Below are 25,601 nucleotides of genomic sequence, written 5' to 3' on the forward strand. Positions count from 1 at the left end.
CAACAGTATATCCACCACGTATAAGCTTGAATTTTGCCACTGAAAAACTTTGATGTCACTATTTGGTGAAAGACAACAACAGCTGTTGTGACTTTGGATTCATAGCAGCAACAATGGATTCCAATAACGACCCTGAGTCACAGCTATTATGTATCATACAATTCAAGGTATCCCCTCTCGTAAGCACATCAATCCAACTATGAGTTTGGCAGCTTGGAATTGCAAAAAGTGATGGGGTTTCTTTCCCATCCTGCACTATTGGGTACATCAGGAGAACATGTCTTGGAATCTCAAGACATGGAATTATTACTATTTGACAAATACTCAAAGAGAATATTTCAGCATTTGAAAAAGATGAGATTCATATGTGCAAAACTTACAATAGTCATGAATAATAATGATGTAATGTGCCACTGGGCTGCGTCATAATAGGGAAAAGCCTTTCTACGAAGTTATGTTTGGAAAGGCAGAAAATAGAATTGGAGCCTGAAAACACCTGTGCCATGTGTGACAAGAACTGGAAAATGTGGCTGAAATGCAATCTGATAGACAAAGTCTTAATCATGGCCAAGGCCACAGGATATGATAAGAAGCTATTTGGAGATCCCAATATTAATAAAAATGGTTATATAGCCTCCTTAGGCTATATAATGTCATATAAAAAATAAACCTTCATTCCTACCCTTGTCTATTATGATGTATTGTCATGTTATGAAAAAAAAAGTTTTAAGTTGTTGTTTTTTTAAAAACTCATGAAAAAATATTTAGAAAGGAACTGGAGCTGCCTTTACTGATTGACATCTAAAACATAAAGGGTATACACTAGCAACAGATGGATGGATGTCTGCTTTTAGTGTTACCCACACCATACTTGGCATGTGTCCCAGATTTAACCTTCGCTGTGTAAGCAAACTGGATTCAATATAAGGAGTCCAAGACAGCATGTCAGTCTGTGGTACAGGACCCTTGAAGACACCTGCTTGTGGTAAGTATATCTTCTATGTGCTGTGCTTAGGAGAATTTGAAGATATTCCTTATTTAAAACATTTAAATATTAATTATTATTAATACATTTGTTGAGCAGACCTTTAATTTTGAACTACAAATATGTGATATGTTTTCAACAGGATTGTGGAATATAACAGACTTTTGAAAGAGAGAGGGTCAGGTATGAACAACTTTCCACTATTTTATAATTTGTAGATATGTGAAACAATTCATGCAGTTACAGTTTTGGTCTGTCCATACTGTTAATATTATCACTTCTCATCACTGTCTAGAAAATAATTTTGAATGAGCTATGATGAAATCACTTGTCTGTTAATTATTTAGTTGAACTTGATTATTCAGGGCTGTTCAGACTTGAGCACTGAAGAAGTTGTAAGACAAAACTCACTCTTCTTTGTAATTACCTCACAGACAACAGCTGCCACCATGAGTACAGACGCGGAAATGGCCATTTATGGCAAAGCTGCCATTTATCTCCGTAAACCAGAGAAGGAGAGAATTGAGGCTCAAAGCAAACCATTTGATGCCAAGACAGCCTGCTATGTGGCCGATGCCAAAGAGCTGTACCTGAAGGCAACAATACTCAAGAAAGAGGGTGGCAAAGTCACCGTCAAAGTCCTGGACACAGAGGAGGTTGGTATCATACAGTCTGACTCAAATGGGAGATAAATGTGATCAGTTCTCATTGTGAACAATGTCCTGTTCCAGGAGAAGACAGTTAAAGAAGATGACGTCTGTCCAATGAACCCTCCCAAATTCGACAAAATTGAGGACATGGTCATGATGACCCATCTCAATGAAGCCTCTGTCTTGTATAACCTTAAAGAGCGTTATGCAGCATGGATGATCTACGTAAGACAATCTGATACTGAGCAAATAGAAATATTGAAAATTACTCTACAGTGCTTGTAGAAAACATGAAGTTAACTGTACTGTCTCCTTGATCACTTTCAGACCTACTCTGGGTTGTTCTGCGCCACTGTGAACCCCTACAAGTGGCTCCCAGTGTACGATGCTGAAGTTGTAAGTGCCTATAGAGGCAAGAAGCGTATGGAGGCTCCACCCCACATCTTCTCTGTCTCTGACAACGCTTATCAGTTCATGCTTTGTGGTATGTCCTTAACAATGTAGAATTTATCAGTACAGAGAGGTTTCTTTTGCAGAAATACAGTTAATCGCTTTGTTTTTCATTTTTACAGATAGGGAGAACCAGTCTGTCTTGATCACGTAAGTGTTACATTTGTTGAACTTTACAATATAATCAAATATCTTGATCAAATTCTTATGAGTCTGTGTCTATATCCAGTGGAGAATCTGGTGCTGGAAAGACTGTGAACACCAAGCGTGTCATCCAGTACTTTGCAACAATCTCAGTTGGTGGAGACAAGAAGAAGGACACAGGAAAGATGCAGGTATGTTAACATTCCTAAAATTATAGAATATGTTTCCAGGAGAAAAAATACAGTCCTTTGCTGATATCAACTCTAATCCTGGATTGTAGGGGTCACTGGAGGATCAGATTATTGCAGCCAATCCCTTGCTGGAGGCCTATGGTAATGCCAAAACTGTGAGAAATGACAACTCTTCTCGTTTTGTAAGTATGGAGCGATTTCTTCACATGAGAAAGGTCTTGTTGCACATTGCCCAGGTGGAAGAACGTTAAATGTTCCTTTGTTCCAAACAGGGTAAATTCATCAGAATCCATTTTGGAACATCTGGCAAATTGGCTAGTGCTGATATTGAGACATGTAAGTCACAAATTCTTATAACTAAATACATATAACTTAGACTGAAAGTTGGCCAAATTGTGACTTATGAACAACATTTGTAGATCTGCTGGAGAAGTCTAGAGTGACATTCCAGCTTCCTGATGAGAGAGGCTACCACATCTTCTACCAGATGATGACCAACCACAAGCCTGAGCTGATTGGTAAGCAGACTGAGTCGTTATACAATGTTAGACTTACTTATATTATTAATATGAAACATAATATGATGAACATTTCACCCTTTTTTGATCTCCAGAAATGTCACTCATTTCAACCAACCCCTATGACTTCCCCATGATCAGCATGGGTCAGATCACAGTGGCCAGCATTGATGACAAAGAGGAGCTGGATGCCACCGATGTAAGTGATCTCATCTTCAAAATATGTTAAAATATTTTATGTATTAAATGCAACATAAAAACAAGTTTTTTAAATAATCACATTTTATTAAGTGTATGTGTTTCATATGGACACCTCCTTTGCACACAGAATGCTATTGATATCCTGGGCTTCAGTAATGAGGAGAAGATGAGCATCTATAAAATGACTGGTGCTGTCATCCACCATGGTAACATGAAGTTCAAGCAGAAGCAGCGTGAGGAGCAGGCTGAGCCTGATGGCACAGAGGGTGAGTATTGAGTGTTATCTCAAATTGAATAGCTTGAGAAAAGTGGTAAGGTCCTTTACCAGACTGGTTTCTGTTATGTCATTACCGACAATCTCTGCCACATACTGTATTATTAACTATAAAACTATTTTCAGATGCTGACAAGGTTGCTTACTTGTTGGGTCTAAACTCCGCTGACATGCTGAAGGCTCTGTGCTATCCCAGAGTGAAGGTCGGAAATGAGTTTGTCACCAAGGGACAGACTGTACCTCAGGTAATCAACTTCTTCTATTAATTTACAAGTTATATTTATGTTAAAACAGAGTCAAGTTAGCACCAATGAAGTTATTCAGCAGAAACTTTATTAGGGAAAACCTGGCAAAGTTTTGTTAGTCCCTCACAGATTTGTAACATGCAGTATGCAAGTTAGTTCTACTTTTGATAAATTCTTTGTATCATAAAAATGCACTAATGGAAAAGTATTCCAAGAAAAATATGAAATTGATATGAATTAGGCTATATTGTTGTATTTCATTCTTTTGTCTCATTTCTGTCATTAGAAGAAGTTCAGACTATCAGTAATTCAGTATATTACAGAATAGCTGACTGATTTGAATAAAAAAATCATATCTTTTCTCTCTTCTTTTTTCAGGTGCTGAACTCAGTGACTGCCCTTGCAAAGTCTATCTATGAGAGGATGTTCTTGTGGATGGTCATCCGTATCAACCAGATGTTGGACACTAAACAGCCCAGGCAGTTCTTCATTGGTGTCCTGGATATTGCTGGCTTTGAAATCTTTGATGTAAGGTTCATTCCTAACAAAGCTGATTTGTTTATGACAAGGTATTATTATTGATTTCTATTGATCACCCTAATCCTTTCTCCCTCACAGTTCAACACATTGGAACAGCTGTGCATTAACTTCACCAATGAGAAATTGCAGCAGTTCTTCAACCACCACATGTTTGTGCTGGAGCAAGAAGAGTACAAGAAGGAGGGCATTATCTGGGAGTTCATTGACTTTGGCATGGACTTGGCTGCCTGTATTGAGCTGATTGAAAAGGTAAGCACTTAGTTTTGTGATTCTATATAATTGTTATTAATACAACTTCATGTATTCCTTTAATGACAAACTTCTTCCCACTTTTTTACAGCCCATGGGCATCTTCTCCATCCTTGAAGAGGAGTGCATGTTCCCCAAGGCCACGGACACATCCTTCAAGAACAAGCTGTATGACCAGCATCTTGGCAAAAATAAAGCATTTGAGAAGCCAAAGCCAGCCAAGGGCAAGGCTGAGGCCCACTTCTCCCTGGTGCACTATGCTGGTACTGTGGACTACAATATCTGTGGCTGGCTTGACAAGAACAAGGACCCACTGAATGAGTCTGTCCTGCAGCTGTACCAGAAGTCCTCAGTTAAACTTTTGGCTCTTCTGTATCCTCCTGCTGCTGCTGAGGGTATGAAATTAACAACAGTAAACTAAAACATATTTAAGGTTGCAGATACTGTGTATTTTAACTAACTGTAGAATGTGTTCATGGAAATATGAAGTCTCTTTCTAACAAAATGTTTTCTACTTAAAATTATCAACAGATACCGGAAAGAAGGGAGGCAAGAAGAAGGGTGGTTCTATGCAGACTGTGTCTTCACAGTTTAGGGTAAGGTTTAACATTGCAAACCTAGGCATAACATCATATTTCAGTTTATACTCAAACTCACATGTGTTACATTTTATGACAAGATTTACTGTTTTGGATCTACAGGAGAACTTGGGCAAGCTGATGACTAACTTGAGGAGCACCCATCCTCACTTTGTGCGCTGTCTGATTCCCAATGAGTCAAAGACTCCAGGTACATAGATAATGTAATCTTAAATCTTCTTGGTATGGTTTACATAATTTTGTGCTGCTTTAACAAGGACAATAACTATTCAAAAAATGAATAAGTGATTATGTCTTTCTTACAGGTCTGATGGAGAACTTCCTGGTCATCCACCAGCTCAGGTGTAACGGTGTGCTGGAGGGTATCAGAATCTGCAGAAAAGGTTTCCCCAGCAGAATCCTCTACGGTGACTTCAAGCAGAGGTATCAATGAATATGTTCTTAACATCTTCTAATATTTGACAAAAACTACAAAGTCCTTACATTGACCATTAACTCTCTAATGAAAAGGTACAAGGTACTGAATGCCAGCGTCATCCCTGAGGGCCAGTTCATTGACAACAAGAAGGCTGCAGAGAAGCTGCTTGGTTCAATCGATATTGATCATGACCAGTACAGATTTGGACACACCAAGGTAAGCACTTCGCTTTCCTTATTTTACCTTGGCATGCTTACAAAGGAGGTTGAGTTGCTCAGTTTGTTTTATGTTACTAACCCAATTTTAATGAATTTAGTGCAAAGTAGGACAATGGGTGAGGGAAAAAGTGATTAATCGTTGGTTTAGATCCAGAGCCCCCAGGATGGGGCCATTCATGAAAACATATTTTGAAAGGTTATGTAGGTTAAAATCCTCTTTCTTTGTTTTACATAGTGTGAGGTGTGAACTCTGAGTTCATCCCAATTTCAATGTTTAACTTTATTGTGCAAACATTCATTTGTAATTTTCTATTTGTTTAGGTGTTCTTCAAGGCTGGTCTGCTGGGTACCCTTGAGGAAATGAGAGATGAAAAGCTGGCAAATCTTGTTACCATGACTCAGGCTATCTGCCGTGGGTTCCTCATGAGAAGGGAGTTTGTGAAGATGATGGAAAGGAGGCATGTTTAAAACAGTTAATCCTACACACAGTCATGGTATGAAAAATTCACAACATTGTCCATAACAGCAACTTTTTGTGCGCAGGGATGCCGTCTTTACAATCCAGTACAACGTACGTTCATTCATGAATGTCAAACACTGGCCATGGATGAAGGTGTACTACAAGATCAAGCCTCTGCTGAAGAGTGCTGAAACTGAGAAGGAGCTGATGCAGATGAAGGAGAACTATGAGAAGATGGAAAAAGACTTGGCTACCGCTCTGGCCAAGAAGAAGGAACTGGAGGAAAAGATGGTGTCTCTCCTGCAGGAGAAGAACGATCTGCAGCTGCAAGTAGCATCTGTACGTAGACACCAAAAGAACTGCAGCTAACCCCTAACCCTTTTTTCAGTTTGTGTCTGTAAACTGTTGAAGTGCTCACACCTTTTTCCCAATGTGAACTAGGAATCAGAGAATCTGTCAGATGCTGAGGAGAGATGTGAGGGACTTATCAAGAGTAAGATTCAGCTGGAGGCCAAACTCAAAGAGACAACTGAGAGACTGGAGGATGAAGAGGAAATCAATGCTGAGCTTACTGGCAAGAAGAGAAAGCTGGAGGATGAATGCTCTGAGCTCAAGAAGGATATTGATGACCTGGAGCTGACCTTGGCCAAAGTGGAAAAGGAGAAACATGCCACTGAGAACAAGGTTTGTAAATATTACTATATATAGCAGATCAAGTAACATTATCAAAGTTAACGATTGATAACAACATCTTTCTTGCAAACTTAGGTGAAGAATCTGACTGAGGAGATGGCCTCTCAGGATGAGAGCATTGCTAAGCTGACCAAGGAGAAGAAAGCCCTTCAGGAGGCTCATCAGCAGACTCTTGATGACCTGCAAGCTGAGGAGGACAAAGTCAACTCACTGACCAAGTCAAAGACCAAGCTTGAGCAGCAAGTGGATGATGTAAGTCACTTAGATTGAAAAAACAAGGTTCTTCTTGAACATGATAATTACACACTATATACATATAACTAACTACGTATTAATGTGCAGCTTGAGGGTTCTTTGGAGCAAGAGAAGAAGCTGCGTATGGACCTGGAGAGAGCCAAGAGAAAGCTTGAGGGTGATCTGAAACTGGCCCAGGAATCTATCATGGATCTTGAGAACGACAAACAGCAGTCTGAGGAGAAAATTAAAAAGTAAAATAATTGTTTTCATACTAAAACAATGATAAGGTTTCTAGACATGGCCAACAGCATGGATAAAGTCTTACTATGCACTCTTTTATTTTCACAGGAAGGACTTTGAAACTAGTCAGCTCCTTAGCAAGATTGAGGATGAGCAGTCAATGGGCGCTCAGCTTCAGAAGAAGATCAAGGAGCTTCAGGTGACTCACATACAGTGTTACATAAAATATTTCTCTGTACATTTCCTACTGTATGTTTTAAAAGTGAAAGTTTACTGAAAGACAACACATCTACATTCAACAGGCCCGTATTGAGGAACTGGAGGAGGAGATTGAGGCTGAGCGTGCTGCTCGTGCTAAGGTTGAGAAGCAGAGAGCTGATCTCTCCAGGGAACTTGAGGAGATCAGTGAGAGGCTGGAGGAGGCCGGTGGTGCCACTGCTGCTCAGATTGAGATGAACAAGAAGCGCGAGGCTGAGTTCCAGAAGGTCCGTCGTGACCTTGAGGAAGCCACCCTGCAGCATGAGGCCACTGCTGCTGCTCTGCGCAAGAAGCAGGCTGACAGCGTTGCTGAGCTGGGTGAGCAGATCGACAACCTCCAGCGTGTCAAGCAGAAGCTTGAGAAGGAAAAGAGTGAATACAAGATGGAGATTGATGACCTCTCCAGCAACATGGAGGCTGTTGCTAAAGCAAAGGTGCATAATACATTCCACTGTGTTTTAAGCTAATATCCAAAGTAGTACAGCAAGTAACTAGTATCATAAATAAAATCTGTTCTGTGATACTGAAAACCTTTCCTCATTAGGGAAATCTTGAAAAGCTGTGCCGTACTCTTGAGGACCAACTTAGTGAACTAAAGACCAAGAATGATGAAAATCTTCGTCAAATCAATGATGTGGGTGCACAGAAAGCACGTCTTCTGACAGAAAATGGTGTGTATGAAACAGCATTCAACTACAGTGATCTGCAGTGTATAACTGAGAAATTGGACATAAAGTAATGTTTAATGAAAATTTTCACACCAGGTGAGTTTGGCCGTCAAATTGAAGAGAAAGAAGCTCTAGTCTCCCAGCTGACCAGAGGCAAACAGGCCTTCACACAGCAGATTGAGGAGCTGAAGAGACATATTGAAGAGGAGGTTAAGGTAAAAGAAACTTGAAATAAGAGTGTAAAAAGGGTATTATTTATACTAGTTATTTAGAAATTTTGCATATTCAATAATATTTCTGATACCAGGCCAAGAATGCTCTTGCCCATGGACTGCAATCAGCCCGCCATGACTGTGATCTGCTGAGGGAGCAGTTTGAAGAGGAGCAGGAGGCCAAGGCTGAGCTGCAGCGTGGAATGTCCAAGGCCAACAGTGAGGTGGCTCAGTGGAGAACTAAGTATGAAACTGATGCTATCCAGCGCACTGAGGAGCTTGAGGAGGCCAAGTGAGTAAAATTTAAACAATTGATTGGCCACAAGGTTAGCATCATAGTGTAGCTCAACTGACAATAGTATTTGAATCAATACTTTAAACACATTTAAACACTCACAAAACTCACAGAGTCTTGTGTAAATCCTTGACAGAGAAACAAAATTCCCATGTTTTTAACAGGAAAAAGCTTGCCCAGCGCCTTCAGGAGGCTGAGGAGCAGATTGAGGCTGTGAACTCCAAGTGTGCTTCTCTGGAGAAAACCAAACAGAGGCTCCAGAGTGAGGTGGAGGACCTCATGATTGACGTGGAGAGGGCTAATGGGCTGGCCGCCAACCTGGACAAGAAGCAGAGGAACTTTGACAAGGTACCACCATTTATTTAGTATGACCAAAAAACAAAGACAATGACAATTATTTGTCATTGTATTTATTAATAAGTAACCCTACTGTATAAATTGTGCAATTTAGGTGTTGGCAGAGTGGAAACAAAAGTATGAGGAGGGTCAGGCAGAGCTTGAAGGAGCTCAGAAGGAGGCTCGTTCTCTCAGCACTGAGATGTTCAAGATGAAGAACTCTTACGAGGAAGCTCTGGATCAGCTGGAGACCATGAAGCGTGAAAACAAGAACCTGCAACGTGAGTTCCTACCAGATTGTGTTAGCAACTATAGTTAGATTATTTTCAATTTTATATTTTACATTTTAAGGCTTATCAACATTAAACACATACATCTCTCTGCAGAGGAGATCTCAGATCTGACTGAACAGATTGGTGAGACTGGCAAGAGCATCCATGAGCTGGAGAAGTCCAAGAAGCAGGTGGAGACAGAGAAGGCTGAGATCCAGACAGCTCTTGAAGAGGCTGAGGTAAAAACATTTTCGGGGAGATCTTCTGAAATGGAATTTCAAATAATGGATGAATACATTATAGAAAGTATGAAGGCAGAGATGAACATTTTAATTTCTGATATCATTAGGGCACTCTTGAACATGAAGAGTCTAAGATCCTGCGCGTCCAGCTGGAGCTCAACCAGATTAAAGGTGAGGTGGACAGGAAGCTGGCAGAGAAAGATGAGGAGATGGAGCAGATCAAGAGGAACAGCCAGAGGGTGATTGACTCCATGCAGAGCACTCTGGATTCTGAGGTCAGGAGCAGAAATGATGCCCTGAGAATCAAGAAGAAGATGGAGGGAGATCTGAACGAGATGGAGATTCAGCTGAGCCATGCCAATCGCCAGGCTGCTGAGTCCCAGAAGCAGTTGAGGAATGTGCAGTCACAGCTGAAGGTATTGTAATACAAAGTTATTGTTGCACGGACTATAGTCAGTCAGTGCATCTACTTTTTGGTATTGATGTAAATATTTCCCTGTGATTTTTCGCCAGGATGCACAATTGCACCTTGATGATGCTGTCAGAGCCCAGGACGACATCAAGGAACAAGCTGCTATGGTGGAACGCAGAAACGGTCTTATGGTGGCTGAAATTGAGGAACTTAGAGTTGCCCTGGAACAGACAGAGAGAGGCCGCAAAATTGCTGAGCAGGAGCTGGTGGATGCCAGTGAGCGTGTTGGACTTCTGCACACTCAGGTGAATATTTCTTCAATTATTTTTTCTATAAATAATAAACCTAAACAGTTCTGAAATAAGTGAGTATACTCACTTTATTTAGTGGCATTTGATGACTGAAGTGACAATATTTTTTATCTTTTAGAACACAAGCCTTCTGAACACTAAGAAGAAGCTTGAGGCTGACTTGGTTCAGATCCAGAGTGAAGTGGATGACACTGTTCAGGAAGCAAGGAATGCAGAGGAGAAGGCCAAGAAGGCCATCACTGATGTAGGTTTACATTTTATTTGTTCTTAATTTAAATCAAAGTAAGATGTGCTTTTTCAAGATATTTCTAATAAATGTTTTATGCTGTCTGCGCTAGGCTGCAATGATGGCTGAAGAGCTGAAGAAGGAGCAGGACACCAGTGCTCACCTGGAGAGGATGAAGAAGAACCTGGAGGTGGCTGTTAAGGACCTGCAGCACCGCCTGGATGAGGCTGAGAACCTGGCCATGAAGGGTGGCAAGAAGCAGCTCCAGAAACTTGAGTCTAGGGTAAGACAGATGTTACAAATATGCACAGTTGAGGAAATGTAAGAAAACATATAAAGCATACATTCTAAATATTTTCTGAATTTTCTGCTTTTTTGAAGGTGCGTGAGCTGGAGACAGAGGTTGAGGCTGAACAAAGACGTGGAGCAGATGCTGTTAAGGGTGTTCGCAAATATGAGAGGAGGGTGAAGGAACTCACCTACCAGGTACAGCCACATTAACACTTAACATGTACAACTCAATCTAACAGTTATTCTGATAATATTTATACATCAAATTTACTTTTTATAACAGACTGAGGAGGACAAGAAAAACATTACCAGGCTGCAGGATTTGGTTGACAAGTTACAGCTCAAGGTGAAGGCCTACAAGAGGCAGTCTGAGGAAGCGGTAAGGACATGTTAATTTTCAACACTGAAAACTTGATAATGTGTCAGTTATTTTTCACACAAAGCAGACTTATTGTGTTTTTGGACATTCAAATGGCCCGCTGAGTTGTCCAGCCAACATCACTGTTTATCTAGTTCCACTAGCCTTAACAACAACTATTGGAAATAACTATACCACAATAAGCGCTGCATCATACCACCGACATACACTTTTAATTGATAAAACTAAACTAACAAAGTCAGAGCAGCAGACCCAGAGAAATTATTTCGTTTTTTCTATGCATTCTTCCTCCTTTTCAAAATCTGATGCCTGTATTACACAAAATGCCATTCAACCAATGACTATTTGGTTGGGAGAGAGTGTAAATCAATCCTGAGTTTACTTGAAGCTGCAAATGGTGAAACCCGATATATTAGCCTGCTGTCAACACAGATTGCCAGTCCATGTTGGCCCCAGTGGGGTCTTTTTACTCCTGTCAGCTGTCTTTCCAGGTTCTAACCTGGTAAACTAGAGACAAAATGTTTGTAACATTTTTATACTTAATTACTTACTATTACTTACTATTCTCACCATCATTCTTGAGTACTATATCAATTACCAAAATTTTGATCCATTTGAAACAAAAATAAGTGTAATGACACAGAGGTTGGGGATTCAGTTTCCTATGGTAGTTCGTTTTTTTTTTTTTTTTACAAAATAGCTCCCCCTCACTAGACTGAGACCTTGAACCACAAATAAGCTCTGCTGCATATATCAACTTCTCCCCTGCTTCTGCAAAGTACAGCAGAATAACTGATGCTTAAAAGTAAGACTGACACTGTGGTAGGGTAGGCAAATAATTTAGTATTAAATCAGGTTGAGGAGACATATCAGTTTCAAGACATGTCAACAATGGGTAATGAGCTTTTATTAAAAAAAATTGACTCTGGCAATGTGGAATTAACTATGGACTCTTTATTATGAACAAAAAACAATAGTTTTCTATACCTTTAAAATATATTTGTGCTATTCCAGGAGGAGCAGGCCAATGTTCATCTGTCCAAGTGCAGGAAGATCCAGCATGAGCTTGAGGAGGCTGAGGAGCGTGCAGACATTGCAGAGTCCCAGGTCAACAAGATGAGAGCAAAGAGCCGTGACTCCGGCAAGGTAGATATACAATTCTGTTTACTGAAGACAAATCAAATTGAAATACTACTTGATTTAAATTTAATCTGACAGAAAGTAACTTAGTTAAAACTGATTGTAATGAACCTGATCAAACCCTGTTTTCTTTCTTTCTTTTTAGGGAAAAGAGGCAGCTGAGTAAAGCAGACTGGCTGATATACATATACATATGCTGCAAAAGTAAAATTTTTACTTGTTATCTTCAAATTGCTGTCTGTCTGCTCATTTTTTCTCTTACTGTTTCCCCTGAGGGATAGCAAGTGTCAGACTGGGATCACTGACATCAAACAATATGATTGGCTATGGGGTATATTGATTCTCACTGTCATTGATGTCAGCCTTTATTGAGGCTTAATCTTATCATTTTCAAGCCAAATTAGTAAAAATACAATACATATCTGATGTAACTATTAATCAATTTTAAGTTTGACATAGTTTAGGTGACTAGTGAGCTTTGGAGGTTCACTGGACATAGATAAGTGGGAGGAGGCCTGAAGTATATCTAGGTTATATTGAAATTAATACAACTTCAGCTGGGAACACCCTCATGAAGACCAAGGCCATTATTGGTGAAAAAGTCAAGAGAGTAACTTTGCATGCCCTGATGCCATTTTGACCTGAAAAACTGTAAAAGATCGGAAGGGTGCATTGCTAACTGTAGGTTCTTACATGGATGTTTTTTCTGTGGATACCAAAGGCAAAATTTTCGTGGGAACATTTATATTTGAAGTTTGATCAGTACTTCCAGTAAACCGCTCTGCTTCTATGCTGGTTTTAGAATGGTTACTATGGGTTGATGTCTTAGTTTGTAGCACATGCAACCAGTTGAAATACTGAAAATCATGGGGGGTGGCCATGTGTCGGCCTGGATAGGCCCAGGCCTAGCCTAGCTGCTCACAAGTAACTGATCACAGCAATGGTTTTCCTAAAATGACAGTCGCAGAGAGTTATGCCAGCATAGGTTGATTGAGTGGCTTTTCAAGAGCATACAAATCTGATAGTGGGGTTGCACACTAACCTTGCAGTTTTTATTGACCATGATATAATTGTGTCTAACCCTGTTTAGTTGGTCCAAGGCCTGTCCGTGATAATGTGCCTGCCCTGAATTCAGGAGTATCTTCAAGAAATCCCTCTCCCCCTCTAGATTCTGCCAAATCTGTCTACTAGTTGCGTCTTTTTAGCTATTCTACCTCTGCCACCTGACTGTTAGCCACCTTCCTATACCAGAGATTCAAGGTTTAGTTGTAAGTTGGAAACTACAAATAGAGAACCATACTTGTTTGACAGACTATTGATGTTGCTAGGTAGCCAATACTGCCATGTAAATGTATCACTTCCTCTCAGTAAACTGTCACAAAAAACAGTCTACTACTCTCCCTGTGGGTCTTCAGTCCTAAATCCTGTTTCCAGCAATAGTGAATCATGGCAACAAGGAGAGAAGGTATAGAGGGCCAAAGTGAAACTGGAATTTCCCACTCACTGTCACTACTCTAAAAACAAAATAGCCTTGGAACAGATGCTTTCTCAACAATATGTTGTGTGGTTTAGATATGGATCTAGGATACAGTTTTTTGAAAAATTATCTAATATTTATTTGATATGTTTTTAGTGGCCTTTAAAGAAAACCATTTCCCATGAGTAATTTGCACCGGTGGCGTTGATACATGCGACAAACCCACATCACCATTTTCTACATATCCTACAGTACCTTATTGGCTACATATCACAAGTTCAGCATATGCTATGTCCTCTGAGCTGCAGTTCAGAGTTCTAGCATTGACAAAGTTTCATTAATATGACAATGTAAAATTGTCTCAATCTTTTATCTTCATTGAGGTAGGTGCACAAGAACGAACGCTAACTTGTGCTTAAATAAATTCACAATTTTTACACATGCAAAGCTAGCTTATATTATACACTATCTGCTAGCAAACTGCTGGATAGCTTGAATAGCTAAAATAGCTAACATGACTAAAATTAAGCTAAATTAATCTAGCCAGAGTAAACAAAAATAATTAGAAAACAGTTAAAATAAAATATAAAGTAATATACAATGTAATGATATTGTTAACTAAACAGATAAACTAGCACATCTGAATTCAAGTTTACGGCGCCTTTTTGGTGAACTGGTCCTTGACTTACCCTGAAAGAAAGGACTGGGGTTTGAAATAAAGCGGGTGTTCAATCTGTCACGCATGCGCCGTCTATATCCAGTGTGCCGGTGACCCGTGTGATACATATAGTGTGATACCATGGATGTATTATAAGAGCTGGATACCGGACTAAAAATGGCGCCCAATCAGTCCTATAGAAATTGCTCGCCTGGCCTGGCGTATACGCCAAAAAAGTTTCTAGCTTCCGGGTTTGCTTCCGCGTTGTGCGGCCCACTGAATATGCGCAGTAGTGTTTCCCCCGCTAGCCCCACCCGCGAGTTCCCGCTCGGCCCATAGACTGTATATTGTGATGACGTCACGGATTTTTAAATCGCTTTTCTCGACTCGAGGAAAGTTTTACAAATATAAAACCTCCATGGATCAAAATTTCATAATAGAAAGAGTCATTATTGACATTGTTTGCAGTTCGAGGTATCCTGTCAACAGTTTTACAGGCGTCTCTTTTACAATGGTGGTCTATGGGGAAAATCCTTTTTGGGCCGCAGGTGGATTTTTCGCTGCAATACCGCGAGTGGCCACTGGGAAAAATTGGCTGCAAGGCTGAGCGGCGGCGCCCCATCCAGCTCTTATTATACATCCATGTGTGATACAGGGCCGGGTGACACAGTGAATACAACCATAAGCCATAGTCGTGATTTTGTTGGAGATGTTAAAGAAGACATGACTATACTTTTATTTGATCACGTATTTGCACATGAAGATGAACACTCAGTATGGAGATCTAGGCTACAGTATGGATAACGGAGCCTAATCAGCGGCCATGAGCAGTCTATATGTAGTGATTGTGCTCCCACTAGTGGTGGAGGAGGAGGATAATGTTACAGCTGTTTCTGCAGAAAAATGGCACCTGTGAGATATTATTACATTATTAGATTGGTAATACTGGTGCATCAATTCATAGTCAAAGACGGATTTTACTTCTTTAGTTGGCCGAGGTGGATCTTTTAATTTCTGCAGGTACTTAAGTCCTGCCAGGCCTCCTCCAAAAGGCCTACAGATAAATCCGGGGTGTCTTGAGATAATAACTGAGGTAGGAAAGAAAAAAGAAAAAAAGAAAAAGCCAAAAAGGCTGGGACCCATTATTGTATGGTAAGTTTTTCAAAATATTTTTAATGAAAAATCTTAATTTGAAATGTAGTAGAGTAGAATTATAAAGTAACATAAAATGGAAATACCCAAGTTCAAGTACCTCAAAATTATACTCAAGTACAGTGCTCGAGTAAATGTACTGATATTTTGCACCACTGACTTGCACCATTGAAAAATTATTTGATTCCACAATGCATTCACACTAAACCTAATCTTTTTATTTTTAAATTCATGTAGTCTCTTTTAAATCTGAAATTAATTGTAAACTTATACATAATTACGTACAATTCGAATGTTAAACATTTGGGCTCTACCTTAAAATGAGGATTTATCATTGTTTATTGATATATTCACATTTTATAGACCAAATGATTAATTAGTTCATCGTGTTATGATGAAGATGGTAACTTATTTACAACAACAATAAGCACCATCTTTTTAGTGTAACCTCATAGTAAGTTCATAAGTAATGCATCTGCTGTCTCAAACAAAATAAAATACTAAACCAACAGATGGCAGCAAAGGGCTTTTATTAAATCAATGCAGGTTACTGTGGTGCATCCATTGGAGAGTCTAAAAGCGAAACACCTTATCACTTCATACATAAACATCAGTTGTTAATGTGTTTAACTGTATAAATGTGAACAGGGTGTCCCTGGAGAAGAGGGACTAGTTACCAACTACCCTGGTGTGTATATATATGTGTGTGTGTGTGTGTGTGTGTGTGTGTGTGTATGTTGCTCAGTATAAGCATGAATATTGTGTTTTGTTGAACTCTTATTTATGGTAAATTGTTAAATTTACTGAACATTCAGAGTTGTGATATACAGATTTAATAATGCAGAGTAGAGCACAGTTTGAAGATAAATATAAACGTAACACAAACAATACAGTTATTCAGAGTGCAGTATAGTAAGTGCAACACTAAGTCAAACTCCTTTAGATAGAAGGAGTGCAAAGGTCAGATCCATAGAGCCCTTTCAATATGATGAGATTTGGAGCTAAAAAAGAATGGTAAAAGATATGTGAATGAATAAGTAAACTGAGTGAGCTAAGGTTTCAGTTGGGCAGTCACGCCACTGTCCTAAACACAGAAAGATCTGTCGACCACTATGAAGTCAGGAAGGAGATGAGTCCATGTTTGACCTGCAGGTAAGCAGGTGCAGATCTCTCAACAGCCTGACAGACAAGCACCACAGCTTTCAGTTAAATACAAGCAGGTATGCGCATCCAGGAAGTGCAGGAGAGGGGCTTTATGAGATGTAACTCAAATGAACAGGCCATGCCACTTTGCTATTGGCTGACGGACTGAGCGCATCATCAGGCTCCAGTGCTTGTCTTCCAAACTCTTCTCCTTACCCACAGTCAACTGTCCAATCAGACGCTTGGCTGATTTCATAGTCGTTATAGTCTCATATACAGAAACCAAAATTTTACACTGTTCCAGAGGAACCTCTGGCAAGGAGAACATGACAACCTCATTGAAGACAGTCATCATGCAGCGGGCCACTGCAGAGGTTTTCTGGTACCTCAACTTGCACTGGTTGCACTGCACGCTGATCCTGGCATACATGGCTGTACAACACAGAGAAGGCAAATTAGGAACTGTATGTTATAAGGATATGACAGCGTTTTTTTGTGTATAGGTGTTTGTTATTTACCTGCATCTGAGCGTATGTCAGTGAGGACCGTTCTGACCTTTAGCAGTCCAACCTCAAGCCTCTGAGAAGTGGGAAGAAACTTCAATGACAGAAGCACTTCTCCTACAAGATCCTGTCACAACAGTGAGTGAATCAACACTTCAGCATAATGTACACTGACGTGCATATGTACAATAAGAAAATATTAAACCAGTTTTTAAAAAATGGTGACATTGTTGCAGGCCCATAGGAAACACAAACTACAACATGAAAAGACAAAAAAGGAATATAAAATAAAAGGGGTATAAAGAAAACATTAAATACATAATTGCTGTCACTTATAATTCAACAAAAGGTTCCTCCTCTTAGGAGTTAGAATCAAGTGTATCAGAGCTGCAATTGTTTGTCTATTAATTAGTAATTAATCTGCAACAATTTTGATAATTGATTGCTCGTTGGAGTTGTTTATCAGTAAAAAAAAACAACAAAAACTCAAGCTGTCTCTGTTTTCAGCTTCTACAATGTGAGAATTTGCTGTTTTTCTCTGATTTATATTAGTGCCAACTGAATATCTTTGGGTGTTGGTCTGTCAGACATTTGAAGACATCTTGGGCTCTAGGAATCTGGGATGGACAATCTAAGGATTAATAGATTAAGCGAGAAAATGATCAGTAATTGCAGCCCTAAAGTGTATAATCCATTTTTTGTAGTCCAGTTTTTGTGGTTAAGGATAAAAAAAATCATAATTGTTTAATGACTCAAATTGTACGTATATATATACACATTTGGGAAACAAAGAAATTGAGATCATATCAGTGTATTACTTTGTGTCATACATGGAAAGAAGAATATGTGTATGTATATGGCATTCCTTAACTCACTTCTATTTCAATCTAAAAGTGAGAGAAACATTCCTATTTGATTGCACATGTGTGTGTGTGTTTGTATAAATGATGGTACAGGTGCAAATCTTTCTGCAGTATGTGTGTGTTCATGTTCTACTGCACCTTCTGGGGTGTCTGCAGATCTTCTTGTAGCTCCAGAGGGTAGGAGATGTTGAGGTGCCCTATAGGAACCCTCACCTCTCCCAACACTGTGTGTCTGGAGAATTTATCAAAGTCCCTCACCTGAGACACACACACAGACATATGAAGGACAGACAGTTTATTTAAAGAATAACACACACAAAAACACACATGTTCCTCTGCTTAGGTCGTGTTTCTTCAACTGTGTTGTGTGTGTTAAACATGACTATCCTGGCTACAATATAAAGTATCCAATACGTATCTTAGAGCAATGTATGTAGGGCAGAATGACAGTAGCACTGTTTCTTTGACATGGTGATAAGACAGCTAAGATGTAATCAACATATAATTTTATTCATTGTAGACTTGGGAGTGTATTATTAGTTTAAGTTTTTAGATCAGTTGTACAGTGTCGCAGCTAACTTAGTGTCATCTGCTTAATTAGTATTCAGACCTACTGACTAATGCACAAAACAAATTTTAAGTCTCTGGTTCCTAGCAGATTGTATTTCACCCAAGTGCAAGTAAACTACTTGCAGAACTGTGAGATTGGGTTGTAAAATAAAGTATCTCTTTTCAGTCTGGCCCCCAACCTACTATAATTTAAGAGATACTGAGAGTGTGACATGTGTGTGCTGCAGGACCTCCATCCTGAGGTTGATGTGATGAAGCTCCTTATCCTCGCACAGAACACAGCTGAACTGGTCTCCAAACAAAGGGTTACAGGTGCCTTTCACAATTCGCGTCTGCCACTCCTGCAGCACTGTCCACATCACAGGCGGCATCCCTTCACCCTGAGAGGATCACAGCAGTAATCCATAACACCTTTATACAGTACAAAGACACCGCAACGAGGTTTTAAATGAGAAACTGAGGGGCAGTGTTGACGTACTTGTGTACAAAGCAACAGGTCTATAGCAGACAAAATCAAGAACTCAGTGCATCTTCAATATGCACGCAAGGTTCGGTAAAATCTTAATGTCATCCGTCTTAATCAGAAGTATGTATATTTCCCCCTTTAAGATGCTGCTGATGATTCTTTTGCCCGGAACTTAATTTAATGATGTCACTCATTTGATTGAGCTTTGCAATTGCAAGGTTGAATGAGTATTACTGACATTTTTGCAGATCAATTACCTCCTCATCCGTACTGCTCTCCACTTCCCCACTGTTTGATCCTGCCCACATGAGTCTTAGCTTGACAAATGGCTGGAGGCTGCGGATCTGGCTTTGTTCCAGTAGCCCCTCCGCCTCCAAGACGGTGACCACCAGAAGGGACTGCAGCCGGTCATAGTAGACGGAGAATCGTATCGATCCATCGACCTGGTATAAGAAGATATAGCGCTGTTGACATTGCTTAAAAACTTGCAGTGTATTTTTCTTTTAGTGTTTAATCCTATGTTAATCTTAATAGATAAAAGGGAGATTTTCAGACATTTCAGTTAAAATATAACATCTAACAAGGTAGACGTCAGGAATAACAAGTAGCCCACATATCCAAACAAATCCTTAACATGTGCCAGCAGCCAGAAAATGGAAAAATATAATAAATACAAATGTTCAGCACACAGTTTACAATCTGAATACAGTATTTTTAGCCATGTTAGTGGTCTGTCAGTCTTCCGCTTGGTCCACCACTTTAGTCCTGACTGAAATAACTCAAAAACTACTTGATGGATTGCCATGAAATTTGGTAGAGACATTCATGAAATATCTTTAGGATAAATTACTGTGAAATTTGCTGCAGGTACAGTATGGGTCACTAGAGGATGGATCTTTATAACCTTGGTCTCCCCCTGATTATTCATCTAGCACCATCATCAGGTTAAAATTGTAATCTGCCAAATACTTTTGTTTATGACCAAATACCTGCAAAACTGATGACATTCCCGTCGTCTGTGTTAAGTTATTACATTTTAGAATGTTAAAAAGGTAAACTAAGATGGTGACCCTGTATTACCAACTAAACATCAGCATGTTAGCATTGTCAGTGTGAGTTGGCATGTAGCATGAAGCAGTAAACATGCTGGTGTGCTGATGTTAGCAATAAGCTCAAATGAATACTGTGCCAAGTACAGCCTCACAGAGCTGCTGGCATAGCTGTATTGTTAAGAGAAAAACACCTCATCAATAGTGTCTGCTATGGGAATCCTGTTATATAGTATATGTCCAAAAACTGCATCAGCCTCCCTTACAACACAATGAGTAGGAAATAGGTCTCACAAAGCTTAATGGCCATTTATGATGTACATAAGCCATTTAATGTATGAGACCTATTCCATACTCACTGGGTAAAATATAGTTGTAAGGGGAGGCTTAAGTAGTATTTGAAGACAGGAAGTGCATACGCCATTAGATAAAGAGAATTTTAAAAAAGTAATTGGAGCTGCAACATTGTCACTTGACAACAAGATTATGCGGCAATGTCTATTACCTTTCTAATATTGGCCTGCTCCCCCATGTCCCCATCTGCCAGGATTGATTCTGAGGAGGGAAACGAGGCCTGAGACAAACAGCGGCTCAGCCTGCAGACCTCCATACCGACATCCACTACCTAGAGAGAGCGTGCGCACACACACACAACACACATTACATTTCTATCAGTGGTGTTTTTATTACGCCTCCAGTTTGGCTTTATTTGACTTGTGACAAGTCTTCTTTGTTTAAACAATGTTCTCATTAATCTTCTGTACATAGACAGTGCTGCTTATTTAGCACATCTCCAAACAAAATAATAGGAACACCTAACAATATAGGTGTCACACAATATTTACAGTCAACCTTTGATTAATATATGTGGATGAATCAAACATTTGTGAAGCTAATAATGTTAAATATTCACTAAAGCTGTCAGAGACCCTGTCCAAACACTGTAATAAACTACTGATTGTTATTACACTCAGTAGGACTTTTACTGACACATTAGTCATGTGGTAGGAAGGAATCAAGAAAGAAGCCCAATAAAATGTTATTCTCAAACACAGCTCATGTAGGAGAGCATAATATCTACAGAGGTATCTCACTCAGCCTGTGGTTAACTCTGTGCACAAAACCAACCTGACTCCTCTTACAGATATTTTAGTAGTAATGTTAAACATATCCATGCCCAGATAGCAATCTACAGTAAACTAAAGGTTTCCTTCAGTATTCAGTAAGCGAGAGGCTCAGTTGACATTTTCTACCTGTAAAAACTAGTGATGCTATGTGAATGTTTGCACAGGAATTAACACAAATTCCTTGGTACAGTCCTGTCATACTTAAAAAACAATCAGGTCTCTGGTAGACCTCCATTGGCATCATCATCACATCATCCACATTTTCCAGGGAGAGTTCCTTGATTCTGTGATTTTTTGCCACTGTCACTGTACTTGAAAATGTCCTACATTTCTCTCCATGCTCAGATTTCCTCTTAAAAATACTTTTAAAATTTGGTCTTTTTCTTTTTCAAATATTCTATATTTTTCCACTAAAATGAAACCACAGAATGCCAAATTATCTTATCACCCTGCTGGTATATAATGTATATAAACCAGTCACATTTCAAACTGTGTGCACTTACAATGTATAACTCAAACCAGTCATGCATGTAAAGAGATTAGTACCCACATATAACATTTCAATTTCATGCACTTGAATTTCAGCTGTTGAATGATTTAATGTCGTGTGGAATTTCTAAGTCACAATTGTATGCACTGGCTTGAAACTGAATGTGATTAAGTTGACCTTTAACTCCTAACTCAGTGTTTCAAAGTCAGTTTTCATAAAGCACAGGGGACTCCCCCCTCCCCCCTCCCCCCTCCTATTAGAAAGGCTAATAATATACAGTTAAGGTGTTGCTTTGAATTCTGGGATTCCTGATACAGTAGGATAGCCACAGAAGACCATGTGGTCACATACAAATATGTATTATTTGCTATCCACATTCCTCACATCTAGGCTCACCAGAACTGAAATGGATTTTGCCTCTATTTCCTCTTACCTTAGTACTTGGAGATCCTGAGTAGTGTCTTGCTGTTGTGGACCTGCCAGCTGAGTACAGCGGTTCACTATTCACTACAGTAAAGATCAGACACATGTTCTGGTGATCACTCTCTTGGTCAGATACCAAACATCACCCAGTTGCTCTGTACTGTTTGGTATTGTAATCTGAACCCTACTCACCTGTATCTTGCTGAGTGTATGCAGTGTGCTTGTGTGTGCAGCATCTGAAGGCCTGCCAGGCCAAAATGCCCAACGCCAGCAGAAGAAGTGTGATGGAGATGCCCAGGATGCAGTACTTGATTGTGTCTGAGAAGGGCATCTTTAGCTCTCCAGCAGCTGACAGCGGCTCCACAGGGGCAGGAAAGTCCACCAGTGTCACCATGACTCTCTACCTCCATGTGGCCTACACATAGAGCTGCAACACAGGAGTACAGACCATGTGAGGGAACTGTACGGTAGATTATAGAACTTTGAGGTCACATAATAGTCCCTCTAGTAACCACATTGGGGGTTCAGCCATTGGACAGCAATAAACTGTATTCATTTACTGTGAGTGGCAGTAGTGAATTGCAACTAAAGCAGTCATATTAGCTAACAATTGCAAGTTGGCATTAATGATTCAACTTTGCGTACAACTCCTATCCCTGGGCTAGACAGGTCCAAATGGTAGTGAAAGGTAACCTGGGTTAACAATATCCAAGAAATCATGAGAAGTGACATCAGTACACCCAAACACACAGCCAGCTCATGTTTATTAACCAGCAGATCTTGTAGATTTAAGCCAAGCAATACCAAAGAAACAAAGGAGAAAAGGACATGGTGAGTGATGGTGGTCTGGATTTCTTTGCTATTTAGGAGATTGTGTATTAAGTTTAAGACTACATACATCAAGCATCAGGAATTGGTGCCAACTGGCCTGAAATGCAAAAAAAAAAAAAAATTGATTGTAGGCTACATCCAAGGTATAGGAGTTACTTCTGAAATGATCATTAGACCAATGGAAAGTAAATCTACAACAATTTGCTGACTGATTAATCGTCACACTTTATAATTTTTTCATGTAAAAATGCCACACATTTGTAGGTTCCAGTTTCTCAAATGTGAGAATTTACTGACGTTCTCTGTTTATTTTGGTATCTTGCAGGCTATACAATTAATCAGTGAATCAAAAATAATAATAAAAAAGTAAACTGATGAATTGACAATGACAGCAGCCCTAAAGTTTTTTTGTTCATTTAGGATCCTATGTGACAAAGTATGTCTTAAATGTATTACACACTAATGTAGCCAAAGCCTTTTTCACAGATTACCTTTTGACATGTCACAAAACGGTCATGCGTAAATAATAAAATGATGATGGCTGAATACCATTTAGCTGCTTTAGTGTCAGGCTCCTGGTATTGTGCATGCTGAGTTCACTGTGACACTGTCATGCCTTACTGGGACACTTGAATATAACAGAGCCATCATTAATGATACTACTAATTTGCGCTTATAGGCAAAAAAAAGAGGAGGAAGAAGAAGAATGTAATTAGGCAAAGATATAGGCTATTTTCAGCCTTGCAAACTTCTTAAATTGTTTTAAAATGTTCTAATATTTCTTTACCAAAGTTACACACATGGCTGGCGCCCTTAATACCCGTATTCTCACTTAAAAGCCCAGACATGCACAAACATAATGTTGTGTATTAAGATTATGATTAACAGGTGGCTGCTAATTTCTGGGACATACTTCACCAGTTGGATTATTCTTTGAGGTAAAGAAAACTGGTGCAGTTGTGGCCTGGTCAGACAGACATGATTATCTCCTATCAGAAAGAGTTTAGTCAAATAGCTCTTGCCCTGCTAACACTTAATGCAAAACAATTCTACAAAGGTACAGCTAGTATTCATATTAAAACACAAAAAACTTCAGCAATTCAGATATTGTAGTGATACACAAAAGTTAAGAATAGTGGAGTAAACAATGTCACAGCTGAAACCCTTCTGGAGGCCACTATATAGATTTTAAAAGACTTGTGAAGAGAAAAGACAGTTATACTTTATCATAAAGTGCATGTGAAGTGGTTATACATAACTATTATCGATAGCTATAAGCAATTTCATAGACTACCTGTGTAACATTTCTCCTGCTTGTCTCTGATAACCTGTTCCATTAGAGTACAGGCCTACTGTTGCCGTTACTTGAATCATGAACTATACATAAATAAATACATTAGACAGAAATAAATATTTACCTTCACTAATGAAAACTCATGCCATCTTTTTCTTCAGGAATGCACACCTTCTGCTGTACTATAAATCCATGTTGTGAGCTCTTAAATTTTCACAGAAACAAAAGAACTTGTGAGAAATTCAAAGTAGCTCCTTATCACATAACTGTTCGTCCTGTTTTGGCACTCTAGGCAAACTCCCTCCCTCTCTCTCGTCTCTCTTCATACATACTCACACACACCCAGCACATGACTTCCTGTACACCATTCTGGGCAAACTGGTTTGATTACATTTACATGACATTTCAGGGAGCTTGACATGGCCATATCTCCAGCTCTCTTCTTCTTAAAGATTCCTCTGCAGGTCTGCTAGCTGAGCGTTCAGGTCAGACAACTTCTACAAACAAACTACTGGGGGATTAAAGCATTATGTCAAATCATTGCACCTGGGCTGGTGATAAGCCGTGCCCCTGCGATCGCCCCCAGGTACCACAGGGACTGCTTGTTGTTTCTGTACACCTCAGTCAACATGTCTACTGCACCTTCAAGTCAATATTATATCCAATAAATTCACGTGGTTAGCTGTTAAATACACTTTCATGTTCGACTTCAGCTGTGCCTTGTGATAAAGGAGCTGTTATCATGTAACTGTAGCCAAACCAGCTACAGGTGCAGTAAACGGACAATGATAAGACACACTCTCACCTCGCTTTAATTGTAACGTGCCACTGACACAAGATCATGTTTTCACATGACTTTTGTCCAAAAAGCTTTTCATTGTCATCATTATCTTGCAGGTTTGTCACCAATTATTTTGTAGAACTGCCCGCTGACAGAGAGGCATACAAAGGGAGACAAACAAATAAGAGCATGCTGTCGAGTCACCTTGCTGAAAGATAAATCATTAGATAACCCTAACTTGACATTCCAAGAATGAGGAAGAAAACCATTTTGGCAAAACTTCCTGGTTTCCTTGTTTGACACTGTTGGTCTGCTAGGCTCACTTACTCACATACCAAGCAATTAACAAGAGGGCACAGGCATACTAATGGCTCCATGAGGCTATACTGAAGGACAGCAATGTCTGTACAAAATCATTTT

The 25,601-nt window shown here is 39.6% G+C and overlaps 2 protein-coding genes across 2 annotated transcripts; one reads left to right on the forward strand and one right to left on the reverse strand.

Moving 5' to 3' along the window:
• Positions 1–937: 937 nt before the first annotated feature.
• LOC137182531 (myosin heavy chain, fast skeletal muscle-like) lies at positions 938–12,585 on the forward strand. Its single transcript, XM_067588804.1, has 41 exons — positions 938–985; positions 1,128–1,168; positions 1,420–1,641; positions 1,717–1,860; positions 1,963–2,119; positions 2,208–2,235; positions 2,315–2,420; positions 2,510–2,602; positions 2,693–2,756; positions 2,840–2,938; positions 3,034–3,137; positions 3,267–3,405; positions 3,540–3,658; positions 4,037–4,186; positions 4,277–4,447; positions 4,539–4,842; positions 4,979–5,043; positions 5,149–5,236; positions 5,352–5,469; positions 5,557–5,680; positions 6,004–6,140; positions 6,226–6,481; positions 6,584–6,826; positions 6,911–7,087; positions 7,178–7,323; positions 7,421–7,511; positions 7,615–8,004; positions 8,115–8,241; positions 8,335–8,453; positions 8,546–8,742; positions 8,910–9,093; positions 9,197–9,362; positions 9,468–9,592; positions 9,703–10,011; positions 10,109–10,312; positions 10,437–10,562; positions 10,657–10,827; positions 10,926–11,030; positions 11,119–11,214; positions 12,229–12,360; positions 12,500–12,585. Exons 3-41 carry the CDS (start codon positions 1,435–1,437, stop codon positions 12,518–12,520), a joined length of 5,802 nt encoding a protein of 1,933 aa, XP_067444905.1. The 5' UTR covers positions 938–985; positions 1,128–1,168; positions 1,420–1,434; the 3' UTR covers positions 12,521–12,585.
• A 2,210-nt stretch (positions 12,586–14,795) lies between these two features.
• syt19 (synaptotagmin XIX) lies at positions 14,796–24,901 on the reverse strand. The gene is made up of 9 exons (XM_067588808.1): positions 24,525–24,901; positions 22,468–22,702; positions 22,286–22,359; positions 20,741–20,860; positions 19,444–19,629; positions 18,951–19,100; positions 18,289–18,408; positions 17,303–17,414; positions 14,796–17,216 (listed from the first exon to the last, which is right to left on the reverse strand). The coding sequence occupies exons 2-9, from the start codon at positions 22,667–22,669 to the stop codon at positions 16,909–16,911; spliced, it is 1,272 nt and encodes a 423-aa protein (XP_067444909.1). The 5' UTR covers positions 22,670–22,702; positions 24,525–24,901; the 3' UTR covers positions 14,796–16,908.
• Between the last annotated feature and the right edge of the window lie 700 nt (positions 24,902–25,601).

The sequence above is a fragment of the Thunnus thynnus genome, chromosome 5 (assembly GCF_963924715.1).
Source record: "Thunnus thynnus chromosome 5, fThuThy2.1, whole genome shotgun sequence".
NCBI lineage: Eukaryota > Metazoa > Chordata > Actinopteri > Scombriformes > Scombridae > Thunnus > Thunnus thynnus.